Source organism: Myiozetetes cayanensis, unplaced genomic scaffold (genome assembly GCF_022539395.1).
Source record: "Myiozetetes cayanensis isolate MyiCay16 unplaced genomic scaffold, myiCay2020 scf24, whole genome shotgun sequence".
Classification (NCBI taxonomy): domain Eukaryota; kingdom Metazoa; phylum Chordata; class Aves; order Passeriformes; family Tyrannidae; genus Myiozetetes; species Myiozetetes cayanensis.
This window is the reverse complement of record NW_026087456.1, coordinates 7,097,687-7,123,516: the sequence shown is the minus strand read 5'-3', so window position 1 is coordinate 7,123,516 and position 25,830 is coordinate 7,097,687. Positions and strand designations below refer to the sequence as shown.

Genomic DNA, 25,830 nt, shown 5'->3' with positions numbered 1-25,830 from the left:
TCTAAAGGATTCACTGTGAGAATCTTTGAATTTCTTTGTGTCTCCCAAATCCCAGCCCGTGTTGTCAGTATCTTCCCAGGTATGGGAGAATAGACCGAAACATTTCTCTTCCCCTCCCACCTTGTTTGTGGGTACCATCCCTCTCAGCACTACCACCAGAAGGACTTATCAGGAAGTGTCTTAGCATCCTCTGAGAGCAATGAGAAGCAAATCTTTCCTTTCCTGAGTAGCCACTTGTTAGCAGCCAACTCAAGAAAAAGCTGGAAATCACGAGGACAGAATAATTACAGTGGTATTCCAATGGTGATCTTTACATCTAAGTATCTTTTGTTGGCAGGGAAGAATATTTTCCTTTGGGAATACATTGGTTGTTCCTGAACCATTCGCATGAAGGATGAGGTTTTCACAGGCATTAATTGTTGGCCTAATTTTGCTCTTATTAATCTTCCTGGGAGGCAAATTAGGCTTCCCAAGTAGTTTAAAAAAATGCTACTTGGCCTTTGATGTCTACAGAAAGTTTTCCCAATTCCCTGTAAAGCACAGTCAGTTACTGAGCAGCAGAGCCCCGAAAATGTCCTGTTTGCAGGATCAGAGGAAAGCGACACCCTGCAGGGCGGGCACTCTCCAGATGCCATGTGGGGGAGCATCTCCTGACCTTCCCGACAAATGCTGAACAGATGTATCCGGGAAAACACGGAGAGTGGGGACTGAAACACCAGCCTGCCCTCTTCTCATCAGTGGGAGCAACTCCTGGGCTACTGCTGAGTCTAGAAAGAACATTTCCAGGGGGAAGGAGGGAGTGTGCTCAGTGCATACCGACATGAAATGCACCATGTAGGGAGTAAAACATGAGTCTGAGACAAACCCTGCCGTGCTGACTCCGTGGGTTCTGCTTCCTTCCTGGAATTACACCAGGACTGTTGTTCCTGCAGCGAGCTGGAAAGGCCTGAAACAAAAATAATAATTTGACAAAACAGAATCTTAAATGACAAAAAAAAAAGAGGTCAGACCCAGTATTCTGCCTTTTGACAGAGGATAACATTTATGTCTATATAGAGTAGAAGTATATCCATACGTAGCAAGGGCCTTTTAAGGTGGAAATTTTTCCCTCTCACACATGCACACAATCACTCAGCTACCAATAAAGGCTAACATTTAGCTGGCCCAGCCCCCAGTCCATATCTTACATGGAAATGTTTACAGATTTCAGTAATTTATCTGTGCTTGAGAGCAGTACAATTGATCATCCAAATAGCATAATATGATGGGATCCAGCAGCACTCACAAGGAGCTCCCTAAATTAAAATCCTTCTGACCCTTATGTAGCTCCATATGTGGCGAAATGGATGTTACACATTTTGTGCTTTTTGAGGCAGACCCAGAGTGCCACAAACAGTGTGCTGCATGGCTAGAAAAGCAAGTGATATTGGAGCTTCTTCAGTGCACTGACAGATTTATTTCTTCTGTTGCTTCTTCCAGCCTTTCTTCTCAGGGGGTTCCAAAGTTTCAGAATACCCAGGACTGCTTTTGATTTCAAAAATCTCCATAATATCTAATATTAATATTTTATTGGGGGAACCTACTGCTTCTCTCTTTTGAAAAAGTGTTTTGGTACCTTCTAGTCAATAGGAAGTCTTAATAACATCCTGTAGTCTTGCTGTACAGAGAAGCTTTCTTCTCAAATTAATAGTAGTCAGTATGGTCCAGCGTACTGACAGAACCAGTAAAACAGCCTAACTGGGCCAGGGGAATTAATAGGTTAGGGAAAGGAGCTACACTGAGATTTACAGTAGGCTTCAGGAAGTGAAAATAACATTTTCCAGTTAGAAATATATATTTTTAAATAACTAGGAAATGTTGCATAGGTTCACTACCCTTTTATGCCGGATCACTGGAATAGGTCCAGAGTATTTTAATTGATCCATGATATATAAGGATGATGATCCTCACAGGAATTCTTTGAATGTGTATTTTAAGTATTCATTCCCCTCCCTCTGATCCTCACCCAGTACTTCTGTATCCCTCAGAGAGGGAACTGTTTGGTACAGGAACTCCATGTGAGGATGGTGCTTAACACAGCTGCAGCCACAGAGCCAAAAATTAACCCCTGTTCTGGTGTCATGAAAAGTTAATTTTCTGATGGGCATGTGAAATATTATCCCAGAAGTCTCAGCAGCATTTGCCTGGAAACCCTGTAACAGAAATGTGTCTGTGAAAGCATCCTGATGTTAGGAATGATACAGTTCTACCACTGGTGTGTAATTTCCCTCTTAACTGAACTGTTACCTTGAGAAACTGCTTTTGTAACTGTATTTATAATGGTTGTGTTTACAGCAGCTTAATTTCTACAACTACTTGTTTATGTATGTGCAGATCCTCCAGTGGAATAAATGAAACCTTGAGTGCTGAAAGAGCAAATGGAAAGCCTGAGAACGTGAAAAATGAGGACTACAGGGAGAACGCCACACTGCAAATGAACACAGCGACAGAGATACCCCATGGAGATTTATGCATCACAGAGATATACAGTGGCACTCACCAGGGAGCAGCAGAAAGCAACGTAAACTTTTCTGAGACAAAACAAGAGACCACACAAAGCCCCAGAATTACTCCTAAAGTGATAGGTGCCTCCAAAGTGCTCGTGGCAGACGAGGCTGCTCTCAGAGGGAAGACAGAAGAAAGAAGGCCAGGTACTGTGGTTGAGCTGCAGCTGTCCCTCTCCAATGACACACACAAGGGCAGCAGTGCTCCTGCTGTGACTCTCCTGGGGGCAGAGAAAAGCCCCCCTTCAGCAAGAGGAGCCAGTGGACAACAGGACGGGAGCAGCCCCCTCATCGCAATCCCCCTGGGTGGGAAAGAGGGGCACGTCCAGTGGTCAAACAAAGTAGTCCAGTTTTCCAGCAGTAAAGAGGTCAAGAGGATCCAAGGTGCAGTTCCATCTATCCCCAGGGTGGAGGTGATCCTAGACTGTTCAGACAGGGAGCAGGAAGCGCCCAGGTCTCTGTCTGACAGGGGGTGTGTTGATTCTCAAGCAGAAGGAGGGCAGTCAGAAGCACCTCCTTCCCTCCTCTCCTTTGCAATCTCACCAGAAGGCACAGAGCAGGGAGAAGACAACAAGCCCTCGGAAAAGGAACACAGACCTCTCAAGCACAGGGCAAGGCACGCAAGTAAGTATTTCCCATCTAATCATTTGCACTGCCTGAGGGCATCTTTTGTAACTTTAGATATAATTTCAGGATTTAAAAGGCATTAGAAAGAAATGTTTAGAGATATTTTTTTTTTCTGCAGTTTTCTAACTTTCCCTCTCCTTTTTTCTTTCAAACAATGTTTCTGTTCTTGCTTTAGATATTTTTTCAGGGTACTACAATGCTCTTGATGATGAACCAAGAGTATACCCGTGCCTTAACTGTGCTGAATAACTGTGCTTACTGGACTTCCACTTTGAAATTAACTCAGGACTTTGTCCAACTAAAAATACTTACATCTCCAGAAAGGGTTGAACTCTGCTGGTCTTCTAATGCATATTCAGAGGCAATCTGTAGAATATTAACAAAAAGAGCAAGCTGCTTGCACATGTGAATCCCGGGGATTTCTCCTTTTATAGCAAAAGCTTTGCGTTGCCATTTGCATCATCTAGAAAATCAAAGCCATGCCACTGCTCTCCAAAGTTAATCAAAAGGGCCAGCAGAAAAGCTTGATGCTGTCTGCAGAAGAGATTTTGACAGACACCAGCATGTGTATAACTGTTACATGATCCTTTTGGTTTTGTCAGCCTTCTCCAGACTGTAAAGTGAACACGCTATTTCTCCTGACTCCCATACCCAGAGGTCAGCTTCAAAATGTGTCCAAGAAGTTTACATGGAAGTAAACTTGCCAGTATTAATTAATTGGGTGAAGAAGCATATTATTTCTTAATTAACCTATTCATTTATTTATCTACTTATTATTTTCTTCATCTGGGACCTCTCTGTTGGTGGCTTGCTCCTTCCCAACAATGTGAAGAATCCTGTCTGGGGATTTAGCAGCAGTATGTCAAAGGTGCTTGAATGTGTGCAGTGATATGTTGGAGCAACAAGTTATTTCATATGCAGTGTTGGAACTCCTCTGCTAACCCACTGCTAAGTCCTCTGGAAGCATATTTTTAGCATGATAACTATTTGTGTCTTATTGGCAAGTGGATTAAGCAGTTACTTATGCCTAAGTGTCTGTATGCAACCCACATATTTTGGGCATATTAAATGAAGTATAAAAGAAAAGTGCCCATGCTTCACATTTTGGCTGCGAAGGCAGAACCAACTGTGGGACTGTGCCTGTTTTTCTTAAAGAATTACTTGCAGTGCCTATCTGAAAAGGTAAAAGTACAAAAGCATGAACTGCATTTTACTTGATAAATTCTTCTTTCAAGCAGGACATAGATCCAATTCTTTTCCCATGCCAACTATGATAATCTCAGTCTTTTCTCATCTAGTGGCAGGTCATTATCCTCAGGAACCACTGATTTAATCTATAAAAACTTTTGCATTATTATTAAAATCCTACCCAGACTTTAGAATGGACAAATTGCTGAGCACAGGGAATACTCTGTGTGCAGCAAATACTATGCATGTTTTCTGCAAATATAGAAGCTATAATGCAGTACTTCAGTCTGAACTAGAGAAGAACATTTATTAAAGGTGCTTGATCTCTTTAGCAGGAATTTCCTCTGTAAATAATAATCAGATGATATTTACCTGAACAGGTAACACTCTAGCACTACAGGCCATACTTTTGGAAAGAGCATTTGGATGGTCACGGGACTGAGCCAAGGACTTTGTGATTTGACTCTCCCACGATAAAATATTACAAATTGCTGGTTTGGGTGCCATGCTCTCTTTCACAGTTCTTGTGAGAACCATTGGTCCAGTCGTGCTGTCATCTGGCATAATGGCAAAACTCCAATTGTCTTTAATAGGAGAAGTATCAGCTCCATCTACTGACATGGCTAAAAGGATCATGAATAGACAACACCTCATCACGTGGCTTTCTTTAATAAGTTTGCTTTATGTATGCTAGCAAAAGATACTAAATAATTTACTGTTCTATTTTCTTATATCAGAGTCACATTTTGTCCTTTTGAAATTAAGTGGAAGGGACCATTGATTTCAAAAGGAACAGCTTTGAATTCCAGCTTTTTTTTCTGAAGGGAGAAGCCATTGAGGCTGTCACTCATGAGATGCAGTGGTAGAGTATGAGGAAAGGAAAGGAAAGAAACAGGGACACCACCTGACCAGCATTGCCCCATGAGGCACATGCTCCATGTTCCATAACAAGGAAGCAGTCAGGCTGACGTGCAGAGCATCCATCAGCTTTACAGCTGCATCTGTTCCCCTTCCACATGACTTGATGAAAACCAGCAATTTATGCTTCAAGAAAAATGTGCCATTGATACATGCTAGCGAATACACTTGAGAAGTCAGTTGTGTGTTCACTCTTGCCACATTTTCAAAATAAGTATTCTGGAGCTCTTATATCCTACAGAACTTTAGATTATATGCCAGGCAAGTAAGGCTTGTTAAAAGACTGAAACCTGCTTTCCTTGAGCCAAACTCCCACATCTTCCAAGGGGCTGAAAGTTGGTGCTAATAATTTTCTGTGTATGCCTTTTTGGATGTATATTTACTTTTAAATACCTAATACATAGAAGCATCCTATAGCAACTATACATATTTTGTAATTTATAAGAGTAAAATAAACATCTAAATGGCAGAAGCTGCCACCACTGTCTGACAGAACATGCTCGGTTTCATTCGATCTCAGATATTAAACAGTCTGGCTTGCTGGGAATGGCTGATGGAAGCCCAGGAATTGTGGTCAAACACTCAGTAAATACCAGACCAGAAACTGGATAAGCAAGAAAATATCACTTGCCTGTTGCTGCTGAGATTTCTTGGGGGAATAAAAATTAAGAATGTTAGAAATAAAGACACATGCAATGTTCCTGTTGAACTAAGAGAGTCCCAAAGAAAGTGATGAAGCCTTTGAACTTGCATGGGTGTGACTCTAAGGAATGCTGGGGATGGAATTTACAACACAGCTGATACTGGGAGAAAAGTTGAAGTGTAATGAGCTTTCCATACAAAAGAAAATAAATGTTTTGCTATGGGAAAAGAGGAGGGTGGATAACTTTCAGTGTAGATAAATGCAGCTGTTAGCCCCCTTGTAATTAATTGTGTGGGATGCTTGAAAATAAATGTTTACTTTGATTCTTTCCACAGGGCTCCGACGAAGTGAGAGCCTGTCGGAGAAGCAGGTCAAGGAAGCCAAATCTAAATGTAAAAGCATTGCACTGCTGCTGACAGCAGCTCCCAACCCCAATTCCAAGGGGGTGTTGATGTTCAAGAAGCGCCGCCAAAGGGCGAGGAAATACACTTTAGTGAGCTACGGCACGGGGGAGTTAGAACGGGACGAGGACGAGGGCGAGGAGGGCGAAGGTGAAGAGGGGGACAAAGAAAACACCTTCGAAGTGAGTTTGCTTGCCACCAGCGAGTCAGAAATAGATGAGGATTTCTTCTCTGACATTGACAAGGACGGTAAGATCGTGACCTTTGACTGGGACAGTGGTCTACTGGAGGTTGAGAAGAAGACAAAGAGCGGAGAGGAGATGCAGACGCTCGCAGACAGCACCGGGAAAGGGGCCCTCATGTTTGCCAAGAGACGGCAGAGGATGGATCAGATTACAGCGGAGCAAGAGGAGATGAAGGCCAGCACAGTGCAGACAGAGGAACACAGGGAAATCACGGTGACAGAGAACTTCCAGAAAGTAAGCTCTTCAGTCTATCAATCAAAGGAGGAGGAAACATCGAGACAGCAGACCTGCGTGAGCAAAAGCTACACAGACGTGAGCCAGAACCACAGCAAAACGGTGCAACAAAACGGCTTTGGCTTAGCACCAGGCACAAGCCTCCCTTTTCAGCCCTCTGGAGCCCCCAGAGCACCATCTTTGAATATAACAGCTAAACCCTTCCCTTCTGGGGTTCAAAACCGAGCAGCTGCACCGTTTTCACCTGTCAGAAATGTCACTAGTCCTCTTTCAGATGCAGCAGCACCGCCTCCCTACTGCTCTGTCAGCCCACCAGCCGAGGCTTTCTACAGACCTGTCTCAGCTCCTGTGGCCAGCAAGGCTGCCCCAAGCCTGTGGGCACCCCCGGAGCCCACGGAACACATAGCATCCAGGGATGAGAGGATTGCCGTGCCAGCCAAAAGAACTGGCATACTGCAAGAGGCCAAGAGAAGAAGCACTTCAAAACCCATGTTCAACTTCAAAGATGCACCCAAAGTAAGTCCTAATCCCGCCCTGTTGTCCCTCGTACACAACTCAGAGGGCAAAAAGGGTGCTGGAGCTGGTTTTGAGTCAGGACCTGAAGAAGACTACCTCAGTTTGGGAGCAGAAGCTTGCAACTTCATGCAGACTCAAGCATCTAAACAAAAGGCCCCTCCTCCCGTTGCTCCAAAACCTTCACTCAAGGTCTCTCCTTCCGCCGGTGCTCCAGTTTCACCGGTTTGGTCACCTTCAGCCGCGGCTCCTAACAAGGCTCCCTCTTTCCCAGCACCAGCCTCACCTCAGGCAGCATATCCTGCACCACCGAAATCTCCCCAGTATCCTCATTCTCCCACCCATCCCCCAAGCACTCTCAACTTAGCCGGTCCTTTCAAAGGGCCCCAGGCGAGCCTGGCAAGTCCCAGCTATGCCCCAAAGCCAACGCCAGTCACGCCAAGCGCTGGGGAAACGAAGCCACCCTTTGAGATGCCACCGGCCATGAGCGGCAAAGGAGCACAGCTGTTTGCCAGGAGGCACTCCCGGATGGAGAAGTACGTGGTGGATTCAGAGACTGTGCAGGCAAACATGGCACGAGCCTCATCTCCGACTCCGTCTTTGCCAGCTTCCTGGAAATACTCATCCAACGTCCGAGCACCTCCACCTGTTGCCTACAATCCCATCCACTGCCCATCTTACCCTCCTGCTGCTTCCAAGGCTTCCTCTAAGTCTGCTGCTGCCACCAAAAACACGAAAAGAAAACCTAAGAAAGGTCTCAATGCTTTGGATATTATGAAACATCAACCTTATCAACTCGATCCATCTTTATTTACTTTCCAACCTCCTAAGGAAAGCCTTGCCATGAAGCAGACATCGAAGCTGTCCCCTTCCAAGCAAGCTCTACCTTTGCCTACCTTCCTCCCACCCGGTGCTGGCTCTCCCACCAGGGCCCGGCCATCTTCAGTGTACTCCGTGCCAGCCTACGGCTCCCAACCTCCGTTCCAGTCCAATGCCTCTCTCCCAGTAAATGAATCATATTCACCTACAGGCTACTCTGCATTTTCTAAGCCAGAAACCACCACCCCCTCTTTGTTTACTGCTCCGAGGCCAAAATTTTCAGCCAAGAAAGCTGGAGTCACTGCACAGGTGTGGAAGCCATCAGTTATTGCAGAGTAAAGCCTAGAGCTCAAACTTAGTGTCCGTGTTGCTTGCAGCCACTAGTTTGCAGTGCTCACCTGGCACACAAACGGTGCCAGTGGTGTTATTCCTTAGCTCACCTAACAATGTCAGATGTATCACCTCAAATCTGGGTCCAAAAAATCACTGAACTTTTTTAAGGAATCAAAAGAGACATAAATTTTAGCACATTTATGCGTATTATCAGGTGCTTTATAGACAAACATTCTGAAACGAAGAGATGCCTGAAGTGAGCAGGACACTAGGTTTTTGCTTTAGGATCACAACAGAAACAACAGTAAGCAATATTCCTGGTATGTCAAATTAATAGAGAAGTGCTTTCTTTCTGTCCCTCTCCCCAACTGTGTTCTAATGATCTAGGGATTTGAGGACTTTGGTGGTTGTGGTTTTTTTTAAAAAGAAGTGCCTTATTAACTAATAGTAATATGTGTTATTAACATAGCCTAAAATAGACACAGTATTAGACTCTGACTGATCACTAGCAGAATACAACTGGAGAGACCTTTAGCCTGCACAGAGAGCCACGGAATTCACTCAGGATCTGTCCTGGCTCAAAGGTCCTTCCACAGGGATCTGATTGATCAGCCAGGGGCTTAGCTTTTAAGCTACGTGGATCAGCTGTGATCCAAAAAATCATGAATTGCCTCTGTGATTTCACAGAGAACATGCTTATCAGAGATGCTGGAGTGTTCTGAAGACTAAAAGAGGTGGAAAGACAGCTGGACAAATTGTTAGAGGTTTCCCATTTTGGGGGAAATTTGACATCCCAGGTGCAGGCATATTTTTAGCCAGAGTTTGCCTAGAACCCAGCAAGTAAGAGAGGAGTGTGTAAATCCGAATTCTGGAGCAGTCAGAGAGGGGAGCTGGGTTCTGCAGTTGCAGTGTAATGCACCAGTTTCTTGGGAAAGCACAGTGATTTTGAATGAAGGGCTACCTAATAGTCAAGAGCACTGATTCTTGCACCCAGAGTAGTAATTAACAGTAAATCATAATTATGACCACGTCTTCCTACTGGTCTCTCGTACACATTTTATTATTTTCACTTGGGGCTCTACAGTGCTTCTTCCCACTTCAAATCTTTTTGCTCTGGTCTTATTCCTTCACCTTTTACTTGCTGTACTGGGGACTAAGGATTGAAATACTGCTACTGTAGGAAGTTCTTAAGAGATTATGGTCTTCAAACCAAACACAGAGCCTTGCTGAAGTCAAGGAGCTATGTTGGAGTAGTTTAGCATGTCTTTCAGTGAAAGCAGTCCTGGTACCATCAGGGGTGCTAGGGCTGAAACAAGGTGCTCTCTCACACAACTAAGGGGATCCAAATCCATCCCAAGTGTGAAGCTAAAGATTAAAGCATCACTCTGCGAATAAAGGTGGCAGAATCTGTTGCTATATTTGTTTAAACTCTCATTCAGCTAGTTAGAGACCTACTATGGACCTTTTATATCATAAGGGGGGGTTGTACAACTATCTATCTTGATGAAGAAAACATTCCTAAGTATGAACAAAATCTCCTTAGCTTGGTCCCATGATGGTAACTCAAACTGCAATGAAAGTTGAGAAGAACGCATTTGGTTGTGATGCAGAAAGCAGGCGGAAATCAAAGCCTAATCAAGCTGATAAAAATCACTCCTTTGATTTTTGGACCTCCAAAATTACACTCTCCCCTTTCAATTTTGGATTGGGATGCTGACTGCATTAGAAGAAAATGACCAAGTGATCCATCTCTCTCTTAAAATTCAGGAGAATTACGGGAATTTTTTTGGGGGAGAAAAAATAGTTTGGAAAACTCAGGAAATATTTATACTGCATTTACTTGGAATTAGGAAGTAGCAATATTTTAATCCTTTGGAGATCTCCCTTCTATCTGTTTTCCACTTCCAACATCTGTATTTTTCTTCTATCATTAAACTTGTCCCTTTCCTCTCTGCCTGTTTGCTGGTTTTTTCCTTTGGTTTGGCTGCTATTTTTTGGTTTCACTTACCTGTACAGGCTGACAGTATATCTTGGGGGGAATTCTATTTTCTATGCTAGCCTGTTAGTATGAAACTTCCTCCCTCCCATTCCTCCTTTTTTCCCCCTCTTTCAAAGTTCAGTCTGAAGTTACATACATTATTTCAGGAAGACATTTAAGATACCAGTATGTACTTGGGATAAAGATACTCTCCCAAAGGTAAGTAGTGCTCCTAGAGAGAGAGACACAGAAATCCAATCACCCTCCTGTTGCCTTACATGCTTTTGTTTACAGTGTCTTCCTGTGAAGGACATCTTGTAATTTATGATCACACTTATGGACTTGTTCACCCCATCACCACAAGAGTATTTCCTCATGAGGGGATCCATAACAGTTTTGTACTTCCAAGTATCCCACGTGAAACCTGGGAATTTACCAAAATTAATCTTACTTCTAGCAAACACAGGTCTGTAGGACAGGCTACTTTCCACGTGAGAAATAATAAGCATTACTCTTCTAATTCTCACCAGAACAAACAAGAGGTAAAGTTGGGAAATATTCTCATGCAAAGGACATCAGAAAAACGGAAGTTAACAGGAGCTAGGGAAGAGTTATGGAGTGAAACAGAACATTTCAGTTTCCTGAGTTATCTGCCTTAAATCCAGCTGGCAGAGAGAAATTCATCAATTGTCATCTTTAAAATTGTTTTGCTATTTCTTTCGTTTTCAGCACAACCCAGAAGTTCCCTTAGGGAATAACCTAAAGATGATTCCCTTATGGAATCACCTAAACACACCTATGTGTGTTTGCAGAAAGAAAGTCCATTTCTGTGGCCTAACCTCTCTTTACTTTATCCAAAAGAAAAGGAGGTGTGTCTATGCCGAAAATGTGAATTTTCCATCACACATTTTTTGCTGCTATTGAAATATAAGTATTTCATATGGCCTATAGCAACAGCAGAAGGACTTTTAAAGCTCCAGCAAGAGTTAAAAACAAAGCCCCAGTGACACAGGTGCTCTTAAGTCAGTTAAGATCTTTTGAAAGTCCCAATCAAAGCCCAACTGTGAATTCAATTTAACATATACACATCATTCTACACGCACAGTGCTTGGATCCAACTGGGCTTCAGGATTCTTTTTACTAATCAGGTAAGTCTTCAATTCTTATTAATGTTTCAGAAGATTGGTCTACTTGAAGTAACAGGTTTGTCCAAGATGTAATCTGTGGTGGAGCAGATGTTTAGAGGAGAGTCGAGCTGTTCGTTGTCATGGGTCCAGATGAAAAGCTAAGGATGATGTCAAACGTAGCTGGAATGTCAAGGAAATGAAGGGTTTGTGTTGAGGAGCCAAGGGAAATTTCACTTGGAGAGGGCAGTGAGCTTTTGGGAATGGTTTTCTGAAAAAGCTATTACAACTATTTCATAAAATATGACAAAGCTACCAAGATTCAATGGTCATGTTTACTATGTAAGCGTATTTAACAGGGAATTTTAAGCCCCCACTAATGACAATACTCCCAGTATGTTCACATTACAAGAGGAACTGAAATGTTTCATGTTGCTTTTAGCACATTTAATTACATCACATACTGGAAGTATTATACTGCATCACTACAATGGATCTCATGTTCTAGAAAGCCTTGCCATGAAAACAGCTACAGCAGTCAAGGGTTTACACAACTTGTAATTTCTGATTCACTTACAAACCTCTTGTTACAGAAACCTGAAGAGAAAAGTTTTGGTTTGGAGATGAGTGCCTTTAGAACAAAAAGCTAAAATTTCTATTGCAAAAATAAGGGACAAAAATTTCAGTTCCTGGACAAAGAACTGCTTAATTTCTTCCCTCTTCTCTAGGGTAACTACTCTTACCATGTCCCTGCTCAGCAGAAGATAAAATACTATGGAACACCACAAAGAGATTTCAAGGACTTTTTTTTTGTTTTGTAGGAACATTTACAGAGTAAACTTCATAATCTCTTACAAGTATACCTAGTTTAGTTTTATTTTATTTTGCATACCCAATCTTATTTTCTGTGAGACGTGCAAGAGTCAGGACACAAAATCAGCCCTAGGAACTGCAGTGACTTGTTTTGCTGTCACCACAGCAGCAGTGTGGCAATGAGTTTGCTTTCTTTTGGGCAGCCTGTTGTTTTAAATGAAAGTTCAGAATTACACAAACTTGTATTTGAAATAAAGAAATAATAAGAGGCTGAGGTATCAGCAGGCTCCAAAAACATTAGGAGGTGAGGAGCTGTTGTGTGACTCAGATAGAAAAATTAGGGCTTGGTGGCAGAGCAGTAATTTTGAGAGAAAATGCTACTAGGATTAGAGGGAGGCAAGCTGTGGGGAGAAAACCCCACAAAAAAACCTGCAGGGACTGCACAGGATAAAATACCTGTCAGAGGATCACAAAATTCTGAAGGTAAAAGGCCAACCAGCAAGAAGAGTTCACTTATTCTCCACAGAGATGGCTATTTCCAGACTTTCACTGAAATGTTTTGGGTTTTGTTGACCTTTGATAAAAGATTATGAGCAATTATTAAAAGAACTTCACACCAGGTGATGTGATCTGGGAGGAGCAGTGCTTACCAAGTACCCAGGATGACACCTCCACAAAGGACCAGCCTGACCATCCCACAGCAGCAGCATCTCTGTGGGGAATCCCCTGTCCACTGCGAGGCAGGGAAATACCAGGGAGATGACAGCAACTAACAGTCTGCAAAACCTTTCTCCTCTCTTTTTTCCAGGGTCCTTTTCCAGATTTGGTAGCTTTAAGATTCCAAAACATTTGGTTCTAAAAAGGTTCACTCTTCCAGTCTTGCCTTTTTCCATGACCCAAGTTTCCTTACCCGAAGCCAAACTCCCGGGATCCCGCTGGTCGCTTTGGTGGTTCGGCATGGCAAGTGCAAATCTTAATTCCACAGCTTGGCACAATGCTGGTTTCTGAGGACTCTATTCAGCTTGAAACAGAAATGTTGCACAAGGAAGAAACTTGATAAGGCCTTCAAAAACCTGTGGATTCAGCAGCTCTGAATGAACTCCCTGCTTGCAGATTCCTTGGGAAAACAAGTGAGCGTGGTAATTTCATGGCAGCCCACGGGGCGCCACCATCACAACTTCTCAGGACCCAGGACAATGACTGGTCTTCCTTTATAGCAAAATTACCTTTGCACGTGATTGATTGCATGAGGAAGGAGTTGGAATCACTCAGGAGTTACGCTTGAAAAGTGCTTTTCAGGCTGGTTGCTTACTAAAGGAAGCACTTTAGGCTTTTATCAAAGGATTTAAAAAGTAGGAAAAATCCTGAAGCTCCACAAAATATTGTTAGAAGAAACTCTAAAAAAATTTTTCCCTTACAAGCCACGACCAACCATATGATGATATTCCCATGGGTTTAACATTTGCTTCCTCAAGCAAGGCAGGCAAAGACTTTTTCTTTCAATGTTAATCAAGTGTCTTGTTATCCTCTCTCAAAGGATCTAGCCCTGTTTGTAATGATCTTGACAAACTGTTCTTAACTGCAGTGCCTGTGAAACGTGCACTGTGCTGCTGTGTTACAGTAACTGGACATTCCCTTAGGCTGAGAAAAACAACTTCCTGAACTTCCAGATTGAGTAGCTGGGCAAAGGCTTCCTGTGTGGGGTGCTTAATGGAACAACATGAAGTGTTTTCAAACAAGAATCCTCGACTCTTTCAAATGTCTGGAAGACAAATCTGAAACCAGAAAGCCCCCTTGCAATCCCAGGCAACTAAAAGATAAGCTGCTAGGAAAATAAGCAGGTCATTTCTGAATAGGTGTCAAGACTGAACTGTCGAACAGGTAGAGTGTTTCCCTTGATGTTCCCATCTAGATCTGAAACAACAGATTGTCACTGCCTCAAGAAACGCATAATGAAGAGAAGAGAAGGAGGAATGGTAAAATACAGAAATCAATTAAAAAAACAGAAGTAAAATACGCTCCCAGTCACAGGAGGGTGACATGAAGCACCACACTTGCTGATTTTAGTATGAGCTTTAACTGATTGCAAAGCAAAGAATTCAGCACATTTCTATTAGAAGCAAAGGTTCCCAAACAATTACAAGCTACGGACAAGTATTTTCATTTTTTTAAAAGAAAGTTTGGTTTTTTTCCCCAAGGAACCTCAATAATTGCTAGTGATTTTTTTCTTTAATATGTGAGAATGCTACTTCTTAGAGCCTGACTGTGCAGGTTGTTTGTACACAGCTTTACACTGTGAACAAAAGCAAGGCATGGGAATCTGGGTACACTTAGTTTTCTACCAAGAGTCTTGGGAATTTTCCCCTACCAGGCTTATAACTCAGAAGTGGAATTCTAAGCAGGTGAATCAAAATCTGCCTGAAGTTTCATTTTCTTTAGTTAACAGTTCTAGTATGTACAGATATTTCTGCCATGCTACCTGACTGTCTTTTATGAACCAAACCAGACTGCAAGTTTCTTCAGAAGAGGTTTCCAAATACTTTCTTGCTGTTTGTTTGGCTAATGTCAGAAAGTCCTGAGATGTGACTAATGAGGAAAAAAAAATACATGATGGCATTGTATTAAAAAAATCAAAAGATTAAACAAGTGAGAGGCAGCAATGTATGTTTTTAATAATGGTGATGTAACTCTACACCTGCCCTGTACCCTGCTGAGCAGCTGGGAGCATTCCAGATAGACAAAATGATAAACTTTTCTCATGCTGGTATCACTTTCTGAGAGGTGTTTTGGTGGAGAAACTTGATGGCCCTGATACTACTACAGGAGCAGTGCTGAATCAAGCACCTGGCACTGTGTATATACAGCGATATGAAAACAATATTAAACACCACTGTTTGGATGGCAAAACAGAGCACTTGGAATTCATGCTGCCTGTGTCAGCTTAATCCAACCTCCCTGGGCGTTTGTGTGGCCAAAATATCTATGAAATCCAACCAGGGAAAGCACTTTTTGCACCAGATAGTCCCGTGCTAGAGAATCCTAGTGCTTCCTAAATGATGCCCTGAAATGGCTCCAGATGGGGCAGATCCACTTCAGGGACAAGGATTAGTGTCAAACCAGTTCTAAAGCCACTTCCCAAGGGAGCAAGGTCAGAAAATAGGACCAACTTTGCACTCGCAGCTGTGCAATATAAACCCCAGAAGGTGGCAGCAAATATTCTTCCTTGCCACAAATAAACTGCCTATTCCAAGGAAATCTAAGAAAAAGTTTCAGCTATTTGCTTCCTAGAGACATAGAAGTATTGTATTGACAGCTGCATAAAGATAAAGATTAAATGGCAACGAAAAGCACTGATTTTCTTTCATTTACATAGGTGCAAGGTGAGCAACTTGAGTAATTTATCACACATTGGCAATAGTCATTCTCACCTGAAATGATACCACATTTATAAACAATCTGAAGTTTGAATAAATTAGGTTCCAGTCCTAAAACTCCCTACAAATATTTTGGAAGCAATTCCTGACAAAACAGCTTTTAGGAAGTCAGGATCAGGCATGAACTAAGTGATTCTAATGATTCCCTGCCTTCCATTGGTATCCCTATTAGCCAAAATGCTGCATTCCCACTTTGGTCTGTTATAAATTATTTCTAGAGTTTCAAATAAATATGATCTTTCCACTTTATTTCAATACTTTTGGTATTTGTATTGTAAAACAAGCTGTAGCATTTACTGCAGAGCTGGCAGCATTCCAGAGAGAAATTATTTTTTCATTAATGAAGTTTAAATTGTAAATGGCTTGGAATGAAAAAAGCTGTAATAAGATTAACAATATGTCTCCCTTCTATACCCAGGTCAGTTTAAAAATCTTAAGTGCCTGTTTGATGTTTTAAAAAAAAATAGGAAGAAGGAAAGAGTTAAAAGGCATAAAAATTGAGTATTACTTATTTAGTCCTACCCTTGGCTCAGGGGTTTGGTCTCTAACTGCAGGAACCTTTACAAGCCCAAAGGAGAAATGCATCACTCTGGACATTTTATAAAGGCGGAGTCATTTTTTGAGATAAAACAATTGTTTTATCGACTTCCTCCTCCTTTGTCCCCTTTCTGTGTAAACATTAGTTCAGGCTCTATTGTTAACTCAGATTTGAACGTGCTTTGATATGGGATTAAAAAAAAAAAAAAGCAGTTGCTGTGAAATCACTTCACCAAGTAGAATTTTGCATTCCTGTTTGTTCTGTAAAAGGACAAATATCTTTCTGACTCCTGCCTTTATAATTTGCTCTGTTTTACGAACCTAAGTATTACTCTTCTGACTTTCAGCTTTTCACAGTTAGCAAGAAAATGGAAATAGGTCCAAGTCCCAAATGACCCATTTTTCTGGACTATTATGTAGAAATTATTGAATCAGAGGTACACAATCACACTCACTACATTAACTAGATCTATACCTGCACACACTTTTAATTAGTACTCTTTTTACATTCATTTGCTTACATATGGAAACAGTTACTTTTAGAAGTAATGTTGCATGAATTCTAGTTTATATTAATGCACAGCCTATAAATATCAAGGATGCCTGCAGTGCAGTAAATGTTCACTTCATTGGCCAGTTTATAACTAGTTTGCATTGTTAAAACCAACATTAACCTAAAGCTCCAGTTTAACCTGTTTGCACAGACACCCGAGGCAGGCAGCAGCTGTCAGGATTCTAGGATTGCAAAGGACAGCTCTGAGTGGCCTCTCCTCTTCCTGACATCTAGGAATCACTTTCCCTTCAAGAAATATTGTAGAAAAGGTCTTTCTGAAAACATTCAGGCAATGGAAAATAACAAATTAACCACTGCATAGGGTCCTGGTTTGGTTTTGCTGTGTAATACTTCAATACTCTAATAACTGGTTTACAACAAGAGCACAGGAAGACAAGATGTGATACAGTAATAATTCTGGTAGTGTTTCACTCTTCTTTCCCTTCTCCCTTGATTCCTGAGAAGAAGAATGGAAAATCTCTACCCCTCTTTTATGATCTTCTTGTAGCTTAAGGGAGAGAGAGGGCAGAGTAATTATTCTCTGTTAGCACTTCATGTTTCCTACTCTGTCATTTCTGGTCTGGGGTTTGTGCATTCTTTTTAGTACATATTTGTCAAAAGATGTATCTCCAAGAATGAACTATAAAGGGAAAATAATAGAAGGTATTGCCATGTCTGGCTGCTGCTGTCCAGTAAATTAATGAGCAATTCTAGCGACTAAAAGTGGCTTTAATTCCAAAGTGTGTGTTTGTTGGCTTGAAGGGGCTGAACACCAAAGCAGTGACAGAGATTGGTGTATAAATACCAAATATAGACCTGTTTTGAATTTTGAAATGTCCAGAGCTAGACTTTCAGTCTAGGAACATGCTATGACTAATAAAAATTAACTGGGATGAAAGCAAGGCAATACCAAGCATCTCACAGTTCCTGCATTTCAGATATATTTTAGCAAAACCACGCTTTTCTACAAGTGCTTAAAACCTATTCACCACAGAGTATGAAAAAATGTGTGATGCTGCATATTCTGAAGACAAAGATCTGCTAGTTTCAGAATAAAGTTGGGTTAGATAGAAATACTTAATTTTTTTAACTCAATAAAATTCTTGGAAAAGTATGTCCCTGTGCAATGACAAAAATCTGCTGTGCAGGAGGCTGCTGGATTGCTTTTATTACAACAGATACTCCCACAGCAATCTAAGCAAGCAGTAAGCCTAGAAACTCGATTCCTCCTCCTTTAGGTAAACACTGAGGCACCGTGGCACAGAACTGATGCATTTCCTAGGTTTCTTCTACGGATGAGGAAGAAATTCAATAATTTTCTGTAAAACTGACAGGAAAATCAGAAAAATATTCCCCTGAACCCAAAGGGTTATGACTGCCTCAAGCTGCAGCTACCCCACAAAACTTAGTAGAATAGTTTCAGGTCAAAACTGATATTTAACTGTCCTAGATGTAATAAAAATAAAATTAATATAAAAATTTTTCCCCTTCTCTGAACTGGTGAAAATGTACAAGATGAGAGCTGCTATTTATTGGAGGAAGAATGTAATTCAAAATGACTGAGGCTCACTTCAGCTGTATATATTTTTACATTCTTGGATCTCAGGAGTCTCCAAACCCTCTTCTGCCCACCTTTACCACAGTTACCACTTTTTTTGTCTTTGGGAACTGTAGAGAATTCAGCCAGTTTCTTTTATCAACAGCTTCTTCCTTCAAAAATCTTCTTCCCATATAGTTCAGCCTCTTCCCAAGTTAATCATCTGGAATGCTGTTTGCCCTCCCAGGTTTTGTCCCCTTACAATCCAAAACTCTGTCAGTTAAAACCACAAACTGTTCAGTCCTCACTCTGTGGAAGGAGAGATTAATCCTTACTTTACCAAATCTAGAGAAAACAGATGTGCAATTTCACGTTTTGAGGTTTTAAAATTTAAAACCAGTTCGTTATCAGAAATGTGTCTAAATACAAACTACGAAGTCAGAAAGGAGAATCTGACTGGTCTGGGAATACCAAAACAGGCCTTCTACCTTAATAACACAGTATAACGAACCATTTTGTCAGAAAAATATGAAATACTCTTGATAAACCATCATACTATGATTAAACTGTCAAAGGAACTTAATTCCTGCTTTATTAACAATGGTTATGACTAAAGGATACTTCTACAACTCAATGAACCCCAGAGTCTGAACATGACAGACTAAACAGTACCTTCATCTAACTGTCTTGAAAAACCAGGTATTTTAAGCAACACTTCTTTCAACAGGATCATTTCCCTCTACAACTCTACTCCCAAAAGTACTCACAGGGCTTGGAACTGGAATTTCCATTAAATAAAGGGGAACTATTCTGCCTACTCAGCATACAAAACCCTCCTGATAGGAGCTCACACAGGTAGACGTAACCAGGTGGACCTGTTTGACCAACAGTTTTATCCCTCTGTACAACCTTATCTTCTCAGTTTCTTAATTTTCTTAATTACCACTTAATTTCTTGCGGTTCAGGTTATCAGATTAATTTCTAACATGAAAGTCTGCCCTAAGTACGTGGGGGTAGGATTAACAATGGTAGGGGTTTTCCCCTCTGGAAATGCAAGCTGGGAATAGCAGGTCATAGTTAAGAGGTGAAAGGATAGTCTTGTTATAAAGCATTAGTTGTGAAACTTGTTGAAAGTCTCAGTAATATAAGCTCTGTGTCACCACACTAGATACTACCTACTGGTATCTAGTTCATGCTCACAGTATTTTAAGTTTTGGAGGCTGATCAGCAAAAATTAACACAGACCAACGTTGTTTGGATGAAATTCTAGCAAAGCCTCTGGCAAAAGAGCCTGGAATTTCACAGCAGATTTCAGAATTAAAGGCATTTAAACCTCACACCGTGAATCAATGAGTGTAAATCGATGAGTTCAGGAGCCACATGTATAGAGACTCAAAGACCAATGTCATTTGTCTGTGTACCACATCTGGCTTGGGAAAGGCTGTACCTGCTTCATGTGCTGCCAAGTGCCTGCTGCAGCAGAACCTTCTCACGAACACAGTTTCTGTTTCAAAGTGCTGCATTACTAAGAAGATTAGGATTTGTCAAATATGAATGGATTGCTCCTATAAGTGGGTCGGAATGTACTGAAATTCTGACGGCACTGCCTTTTAAAGAAGCCAAAAGTAGTGCCATGTAAGGGTATTTAGTGACTGGTTGCATTAATGTCTTTAATTGTTTGTGTTCGGTTTTGTGCCCTGAAAAGTGAAAACTAGGATAAGTTAATAATTTTTGAGTAAGAAAACCCTTTCTTAAAAGGAGAATGCCAAAGACATGTTCTTGGACAGATGTCCTAGACAGATCTTGTTATCAAATAAATTAGGCTGTGCCTAATGTTAGAAAGAATCTTGTAAACACACACAGAACTGTCACAACACGACTTCCTTTTGCATTAAGAATGGTCTTTTCAGAGCAAGGCACAGTAGCTAAGTAGTGGGAAAGCTGCACAGTTGCGAATGTCATTGTGCCTCCTCAGTAAAAGCCTGTTTACTTTCCTCAAAAATCCAATTTACTCTTTGTTCCTGTTTCTTTCTCTGCCTCCTTTTTAATACCTCCTGTCTTTGCAGTAAATGAAAGATTTCAAAAATACCCACAGACCTAAAAAGGGACTGCTGGGATGCCATGAGCTTCCAGGGGCTGTTGTTCCAGTTTGGGAGTGAAGACAAGGGGCTTCCTTTCTTGCTGGTTATTAACTGTAACTGTACCTGGCATTTTGTTTTCCCAGGGAAGAAGCAGCGGCCGCTCGTTATCACTTCCTGGGAGACCTTCTTCATTCATCCCTCGAGCCATGTCTCCTACTTCTCCTCTTATATTCCAGCCTGCCCCTGATTACTTCAGCAAGCCAGACACAGCAGCTGACAAGCCTGGCAAAAGACTGACTCCCTGGGAAGCAGCAGCACGATCTCCCCTCGGCCTGGTGGATGAAGCTTTCGGCCCCCAAAACATGCAGGAATCCATTGCTGCTAACGTGGTATCGGCTGCCCGCAGGAAAACGCTTCCTGAGCCACCAGAGGAATGGAAACAAAAGGTTTCTTACGAGCCTCCAGCCCCAGGTGGTAGCGCAGCCTTGCTGGGGGGGAAGCAGTCGGGTGTCGTGCCACCCCAAAAAAGCTCCCTGTCTGCCCTCGGTGCTCCCTCCCAGGCTGGCTCCCAGCTGCAGTATCCTTACTGCAGCCAGCGCTCCCGAACAGATCCCGACATAATGTCCGTGGATTCCAGGTCTGACTATTGCCTGTCAACAGCTGATTCAAACTACAACCCACAGCCAAGGGGATGGAGACGTCCAACATGAGCAGCTGAAGGGCCTGCTGCGTTTTGCCTTCTTCCAGCTCTACAAGCCTTAAGATCTGAGTTGGAGAAGGAAGGTTTCTTGCTGGCCTGACGATCTCTGAACTAAAGAAGTGAGGAGGTAGAATTGAAAGGAGCACAGTTTTCACGTGACTGCAGGGCCTGAAGCCTCTAGAATAGACTCAGTTTTACACCTAGGATTGTTCTGTTTGTCAAAAGGGCAAAAATACACATTTCTTGGGGTGAAGGGGAGGGGATGAAAGTGGGGCAATCCATGTGCTCGATGCGAAAATCTAGAAAGGATGTAGAAAGTGACAGTACAAGTGACAGTACAAGTTGAGTTAATGTGAAGAAAAAAAATGTAAAATAAGGGCATTTTAAAGGCAAAAAGTATTTTACAGGATCTTGTAGGTTTTCTGGGTATGGTTGACATGAGTTCCAAGGTACTAAATATAGCCAGCTTTGAAGAAGTTCCAATGGAAGTGGAATACTTCGGAGCACTGCCTTATTTGCCATATGTTTTCTTTACTGTGTTTTTATAATGAGCTAAGAAAGTAGATCAGTGGATATTTTTACTGTGGCAACAGCTAAAATACATCTGTGGTCATGGTATCTGAATCAGCCACAGCATGCAGATACAGGAAATCTTACACAGTCACCCATTTCAGATGGATTCCAGGACAGTTTCGATGCAGTTTTACATATTGCAATTAATCACAGGCTCTGAAAGCACCAGGAAGGAAGGAAGGGGTTGTGAGTAGAGGTCAGTACCATGATACTTGAACAACAAAATAGCTGAGGAATGTATTTAAACTGGACTGCAAGTTAATTTTGTAATAAATTATCCAACAGGTGAGAGGCTGAACAGCCTTTATTTCTCTGTGAAATGCACCAATTGCTGAGCATTTACTGCTGCAGTGCCTGCTCACGGGACTGGCTGGGCAGTTCCTTGTAGGAACTGAGTAGCTCAGTGTTTAGAAAGCTTTTGAGTTGTATTTGAAAGACAGAGATTGGTTGTTCATCAAGGGCAATACCTGCTCTCTGTAGAAAATGGTACGTGAGAGAGGGTTTCTGACAGGTGTTACGTGGTATGAGTCTGGTACCAATAGCAAATATTTGGATGGTTGGTTATACTTAAATGATCTCGATGGGCCTGAAGAGATGGTGAATAATTTATGCTGGTGATAAATACCTTGCATTTACAGCTCATTTAAACAATAGAAATACTTGGCTAAAAATATATGTATTCAAGCTTATTTGGGTAGTTTAGATGTTGTTAAAGCATTAAATGGACACCCCAAGTTTTGCGAAGTGCTCTCAGTCCTCCTTGTTTGTGGGGAATTCTTCAAGGATCTGTCAAGCACAGTCAACTACAATTACTGCAGAAGCACAGTTAACTATCCTTAGTTTAAGTAAGGTTGTCAACTGTGAGTGAAGTGATTAGATCAGAAAGAACTAAAACATACATGCAGTAAGAAAAAGCATATTACAAAACATTCCCATCTGCAAAGATTTTTCCCTTTTAGCAATTATAAAACATAATTGGTAGGAAGGAAAAAGGCAAATTGAATCCAAGTTCAGTGGAGTTGGAATTTCCCATAAAAGCAAATAATTACATGAAAAATATACCCCTAATGAGTTTCAATTGGCAGTATTTCTCTAGTCAAACAGAAGTCTCCCTGAAATCAACTGATCCTTCTGGCCAAGCAGGAAATGTAGACACGAGAGTTGTATCCTTTAGACCATGATTACATTGCTGGAGCACCTCACAGATGTCACAAAATACAGATTTGGGGAAAAAAAAAAAGATAATTTAGAAAAATTACATGAACAGAGCTGAAATGAGCTTTGTACCTCAGGGTCATACATGCAGAAAATCAGAGTAAATTTGCCTGCCACACAGGCAAAACTAAATGTTTCTCTGCAGAGTCCCTTTTATCACAACTGGGAATATTCCTACTAAAACCAGTGGGACTGTGAAAGACCCATTAGCCTCGAGGGCTTATCTTTGGCTTATCTCCCTAGAAGAACATGTTAAGTTTTCACTTAATGGCAGTGAAATTATGATTCAAATTTCAATTCAGTGAAATTCATAATTGCAGGTCTTGGCTAATCCATAACTACATGTGTGTTTCCCAGCAGGCCTACATTCTGGGAAGTCTGTACTGCTGACAGATTTTGCTGAACTGTGGTCCCTATTACCACAAAAAAATGGTTCCCTGCATCCAGGTTTCTGTTCTGAACCGTTTCCTTTACATCATTAAACAGGAAACCAGATTATGAGTATGCAGAAAGGCATATTATTACCATTATCACCGTTATTTTAATTCTCAGAATCAGATACCTGACTTTTAAATTCACATTGAAACTAGTGCTGTGAATTCTAATTTCTACCAGAAGGAAACTTGTGCTTTACTTGTGTTTTAAGGTACATGCAATTAAAACTTGATGAAAGTATTTTAAAACTTCGATGTTGCAAGAAAAAGTTATGATATGAGCTGATATTAAAAAGGCTTTAATGCTGTGACCACACGGCAATATGGGAAAACATACTCTAGGATGATGCCTTAATTCTGCACCCAAAATATGCAACAAACATAAGCAAAGAGTGTCAGACAGAATCACTGCCTTTCTGTCAATCTCCCAAGAAAAACAAAGTGCAGACTTATCATTTTCTTCTATTCACAAGAAGGAACTTATCACTGAGTAATTCTGTGAATGGGAGAATTCCTGACATTGAGTTCCATGTCCCTCTCGTAGCTAAATCATAGATTAACTCCAGTGTTTAACATGATCTACTACAGATTTTTTTTTCCCCTCCTGCTGAGGATTTGCCAGCTCCCTTTCCCATGTGGATTCTCTCCTATCTAACAGGGAGTGAGTTCACACTGCAGCATTTCCCTCAATAGCAACACTGGTAAGTGGATCTGGCCTCCACCCAGCTGTCTATTTTTACAAAGTCTCTGGGCGATGGATTGTCTTGGAGATCTATTCCTCTGCCCCACAGAAATGAAATTAATAAACATTTCTGGATTTCTTAGAGGGAGGACAGACATACAGACAGGCATGCAGACAGGTCACACAGCATTGTTTAGAAGGAAATCAGGCTAAATCCAGACTGGGACCATGGACTGATTTCAAAGGAAGCAGCAGGCCCGGACCAGTAAATGAAATATTAATGCATCAGAGTTTTATGAAGGGTCCCACAGCATTTTTCACTTTCTGTTCTTCACCCCATTTCTTCACTAGCCAAGCGTCTTTCTATCAAATAGTTGTGACTGTTGTGCCTGAGTTCTGAATATGTTAATGCAAGCATTTCTTACATTTGTTTTTGAATGCACAGACCTGCTCAGTAAACGTGAGGAAAAAGTTCTCTTGATGCTGGCTTTGTGTTCACCCTCAGAGGTGTCCCTGTTAATAACATGCAGAGCATTTGAAAACACAATATAACTGAAAATTTAGTTTCTTTAGTTATGTTAGGTGATGATGTTCACAACTCTTGTTCATACTTTGTTTTCATTTTGGTTTGCTTTAACACCAAATATCTACTCACGTTGCATTTCTGCCTAGTAGCAAAGACTGTGTTATCTTTATAAAAGACTTTTCACTTCTAAAGACTTTTGCTCACTGCAAAGGACACTTTACTTGAGCCTGCATGCCAGAGATGTAAATTGTATCATATAATAAAGTGATTTGACCAATCAGATGAGAAACACAATTTTGTTCTCCCTAAATTCTTGTCTGTTTGTTTAAATAATCTGAACCCAAGTAAAGCCTAATCTCTTTTTTTCTGCACCATTTTTAGACTCACTGACTTTGCCTGTCAGTGACCTCGTGCTGGTATGAGCCTCTAGAAGCTTAAATCAGCATCAGGTCAAAAGGCAACTTATCAAATTCAGTGGAATTTCATTTCCACACTGACTAAGCAGAGAAAGGAAACACAGTGAAGCACAATCCACCCAGGTTAAGTAATACCCTAAAAACTGCAACTAATATCTATTTACTATTGTTACTTCTCTACCTTACATGCACCTAAACCTCTGTTTAGTTCCTGTGGGTTTGTCCATTGCTATATTCTCTTACTGTTTATTCTCAGTTGAAATATACTGTTCACAAAAGAAATAAATATTGTGAATAAATTGTCTTTACACTATTCAGGCTATTTGGGTGAATAGCTGGTGAGGAAATAAGGGCAGTACATACAATCTATCTGTGGAAAGTCAGATCAGATTTTCACTAGTGACAGGAAACAAATCACAAAGCAGTTTTTGCATTTGTAAAGCAAGCAGGATTTTGTCCCCAGAGCAGGAAAAATGACTGATGCATGTAAAACTTGGGGGAACCGAAAAAGCTCCACAATAGCATTTTAAGAGCTTTGCTCTACAAGGGATTTATTTACAAGGTTACAAGAGACTCAGTACTATTCTTTTCACGGCTATCTTTTCTTTCTTCTTTGGGCAGTTCTTAAATGCATCACAAAAAAAGCCAACTTAAGCCAAATTCACAGTTTAATATTTTCAGTCCAGAAAGACAGGCTGGTGTTTCCAGGCCAGTATCTGGTTTTCCTCAAACTGAACATTTGTTCACTGGATATATTGCTGGG

General features: G+C 41.3%; 1 protein-coding gene across 1 annotated transcript in view; it reads left to right on the top strand.

Moving 5' to 3' along the window:
• Positions 1 to 25,321, top strand: part of SYNPO2 (synaptopodin 2) — a 75,812-nt gene extending 50,491 nt beyond the window's left edge. The window contains exons 3-5 of the mRNA XM_050320603.1: positions 2,374 to 3,167; positions 6,255 to 8,440; positions 20,665 to 25,321. Coding sequence (XP_050176560.1) covers positions 2,374 to 3,167; positions 6,255 to 8,440; positions 20,665 to 21,231 — 3,547 coding nt within the window. The 3' untranslated portion in view covers positions 21,232 to 25,321. The remainder of the gene's footprint in view (positions 1 to 2,373; positions 3,168 to 6,254; positions 8,441 to 20,664) is intronic.
• Positions 25,322 to 25,830: the final 509 nt, after the last annotated feature.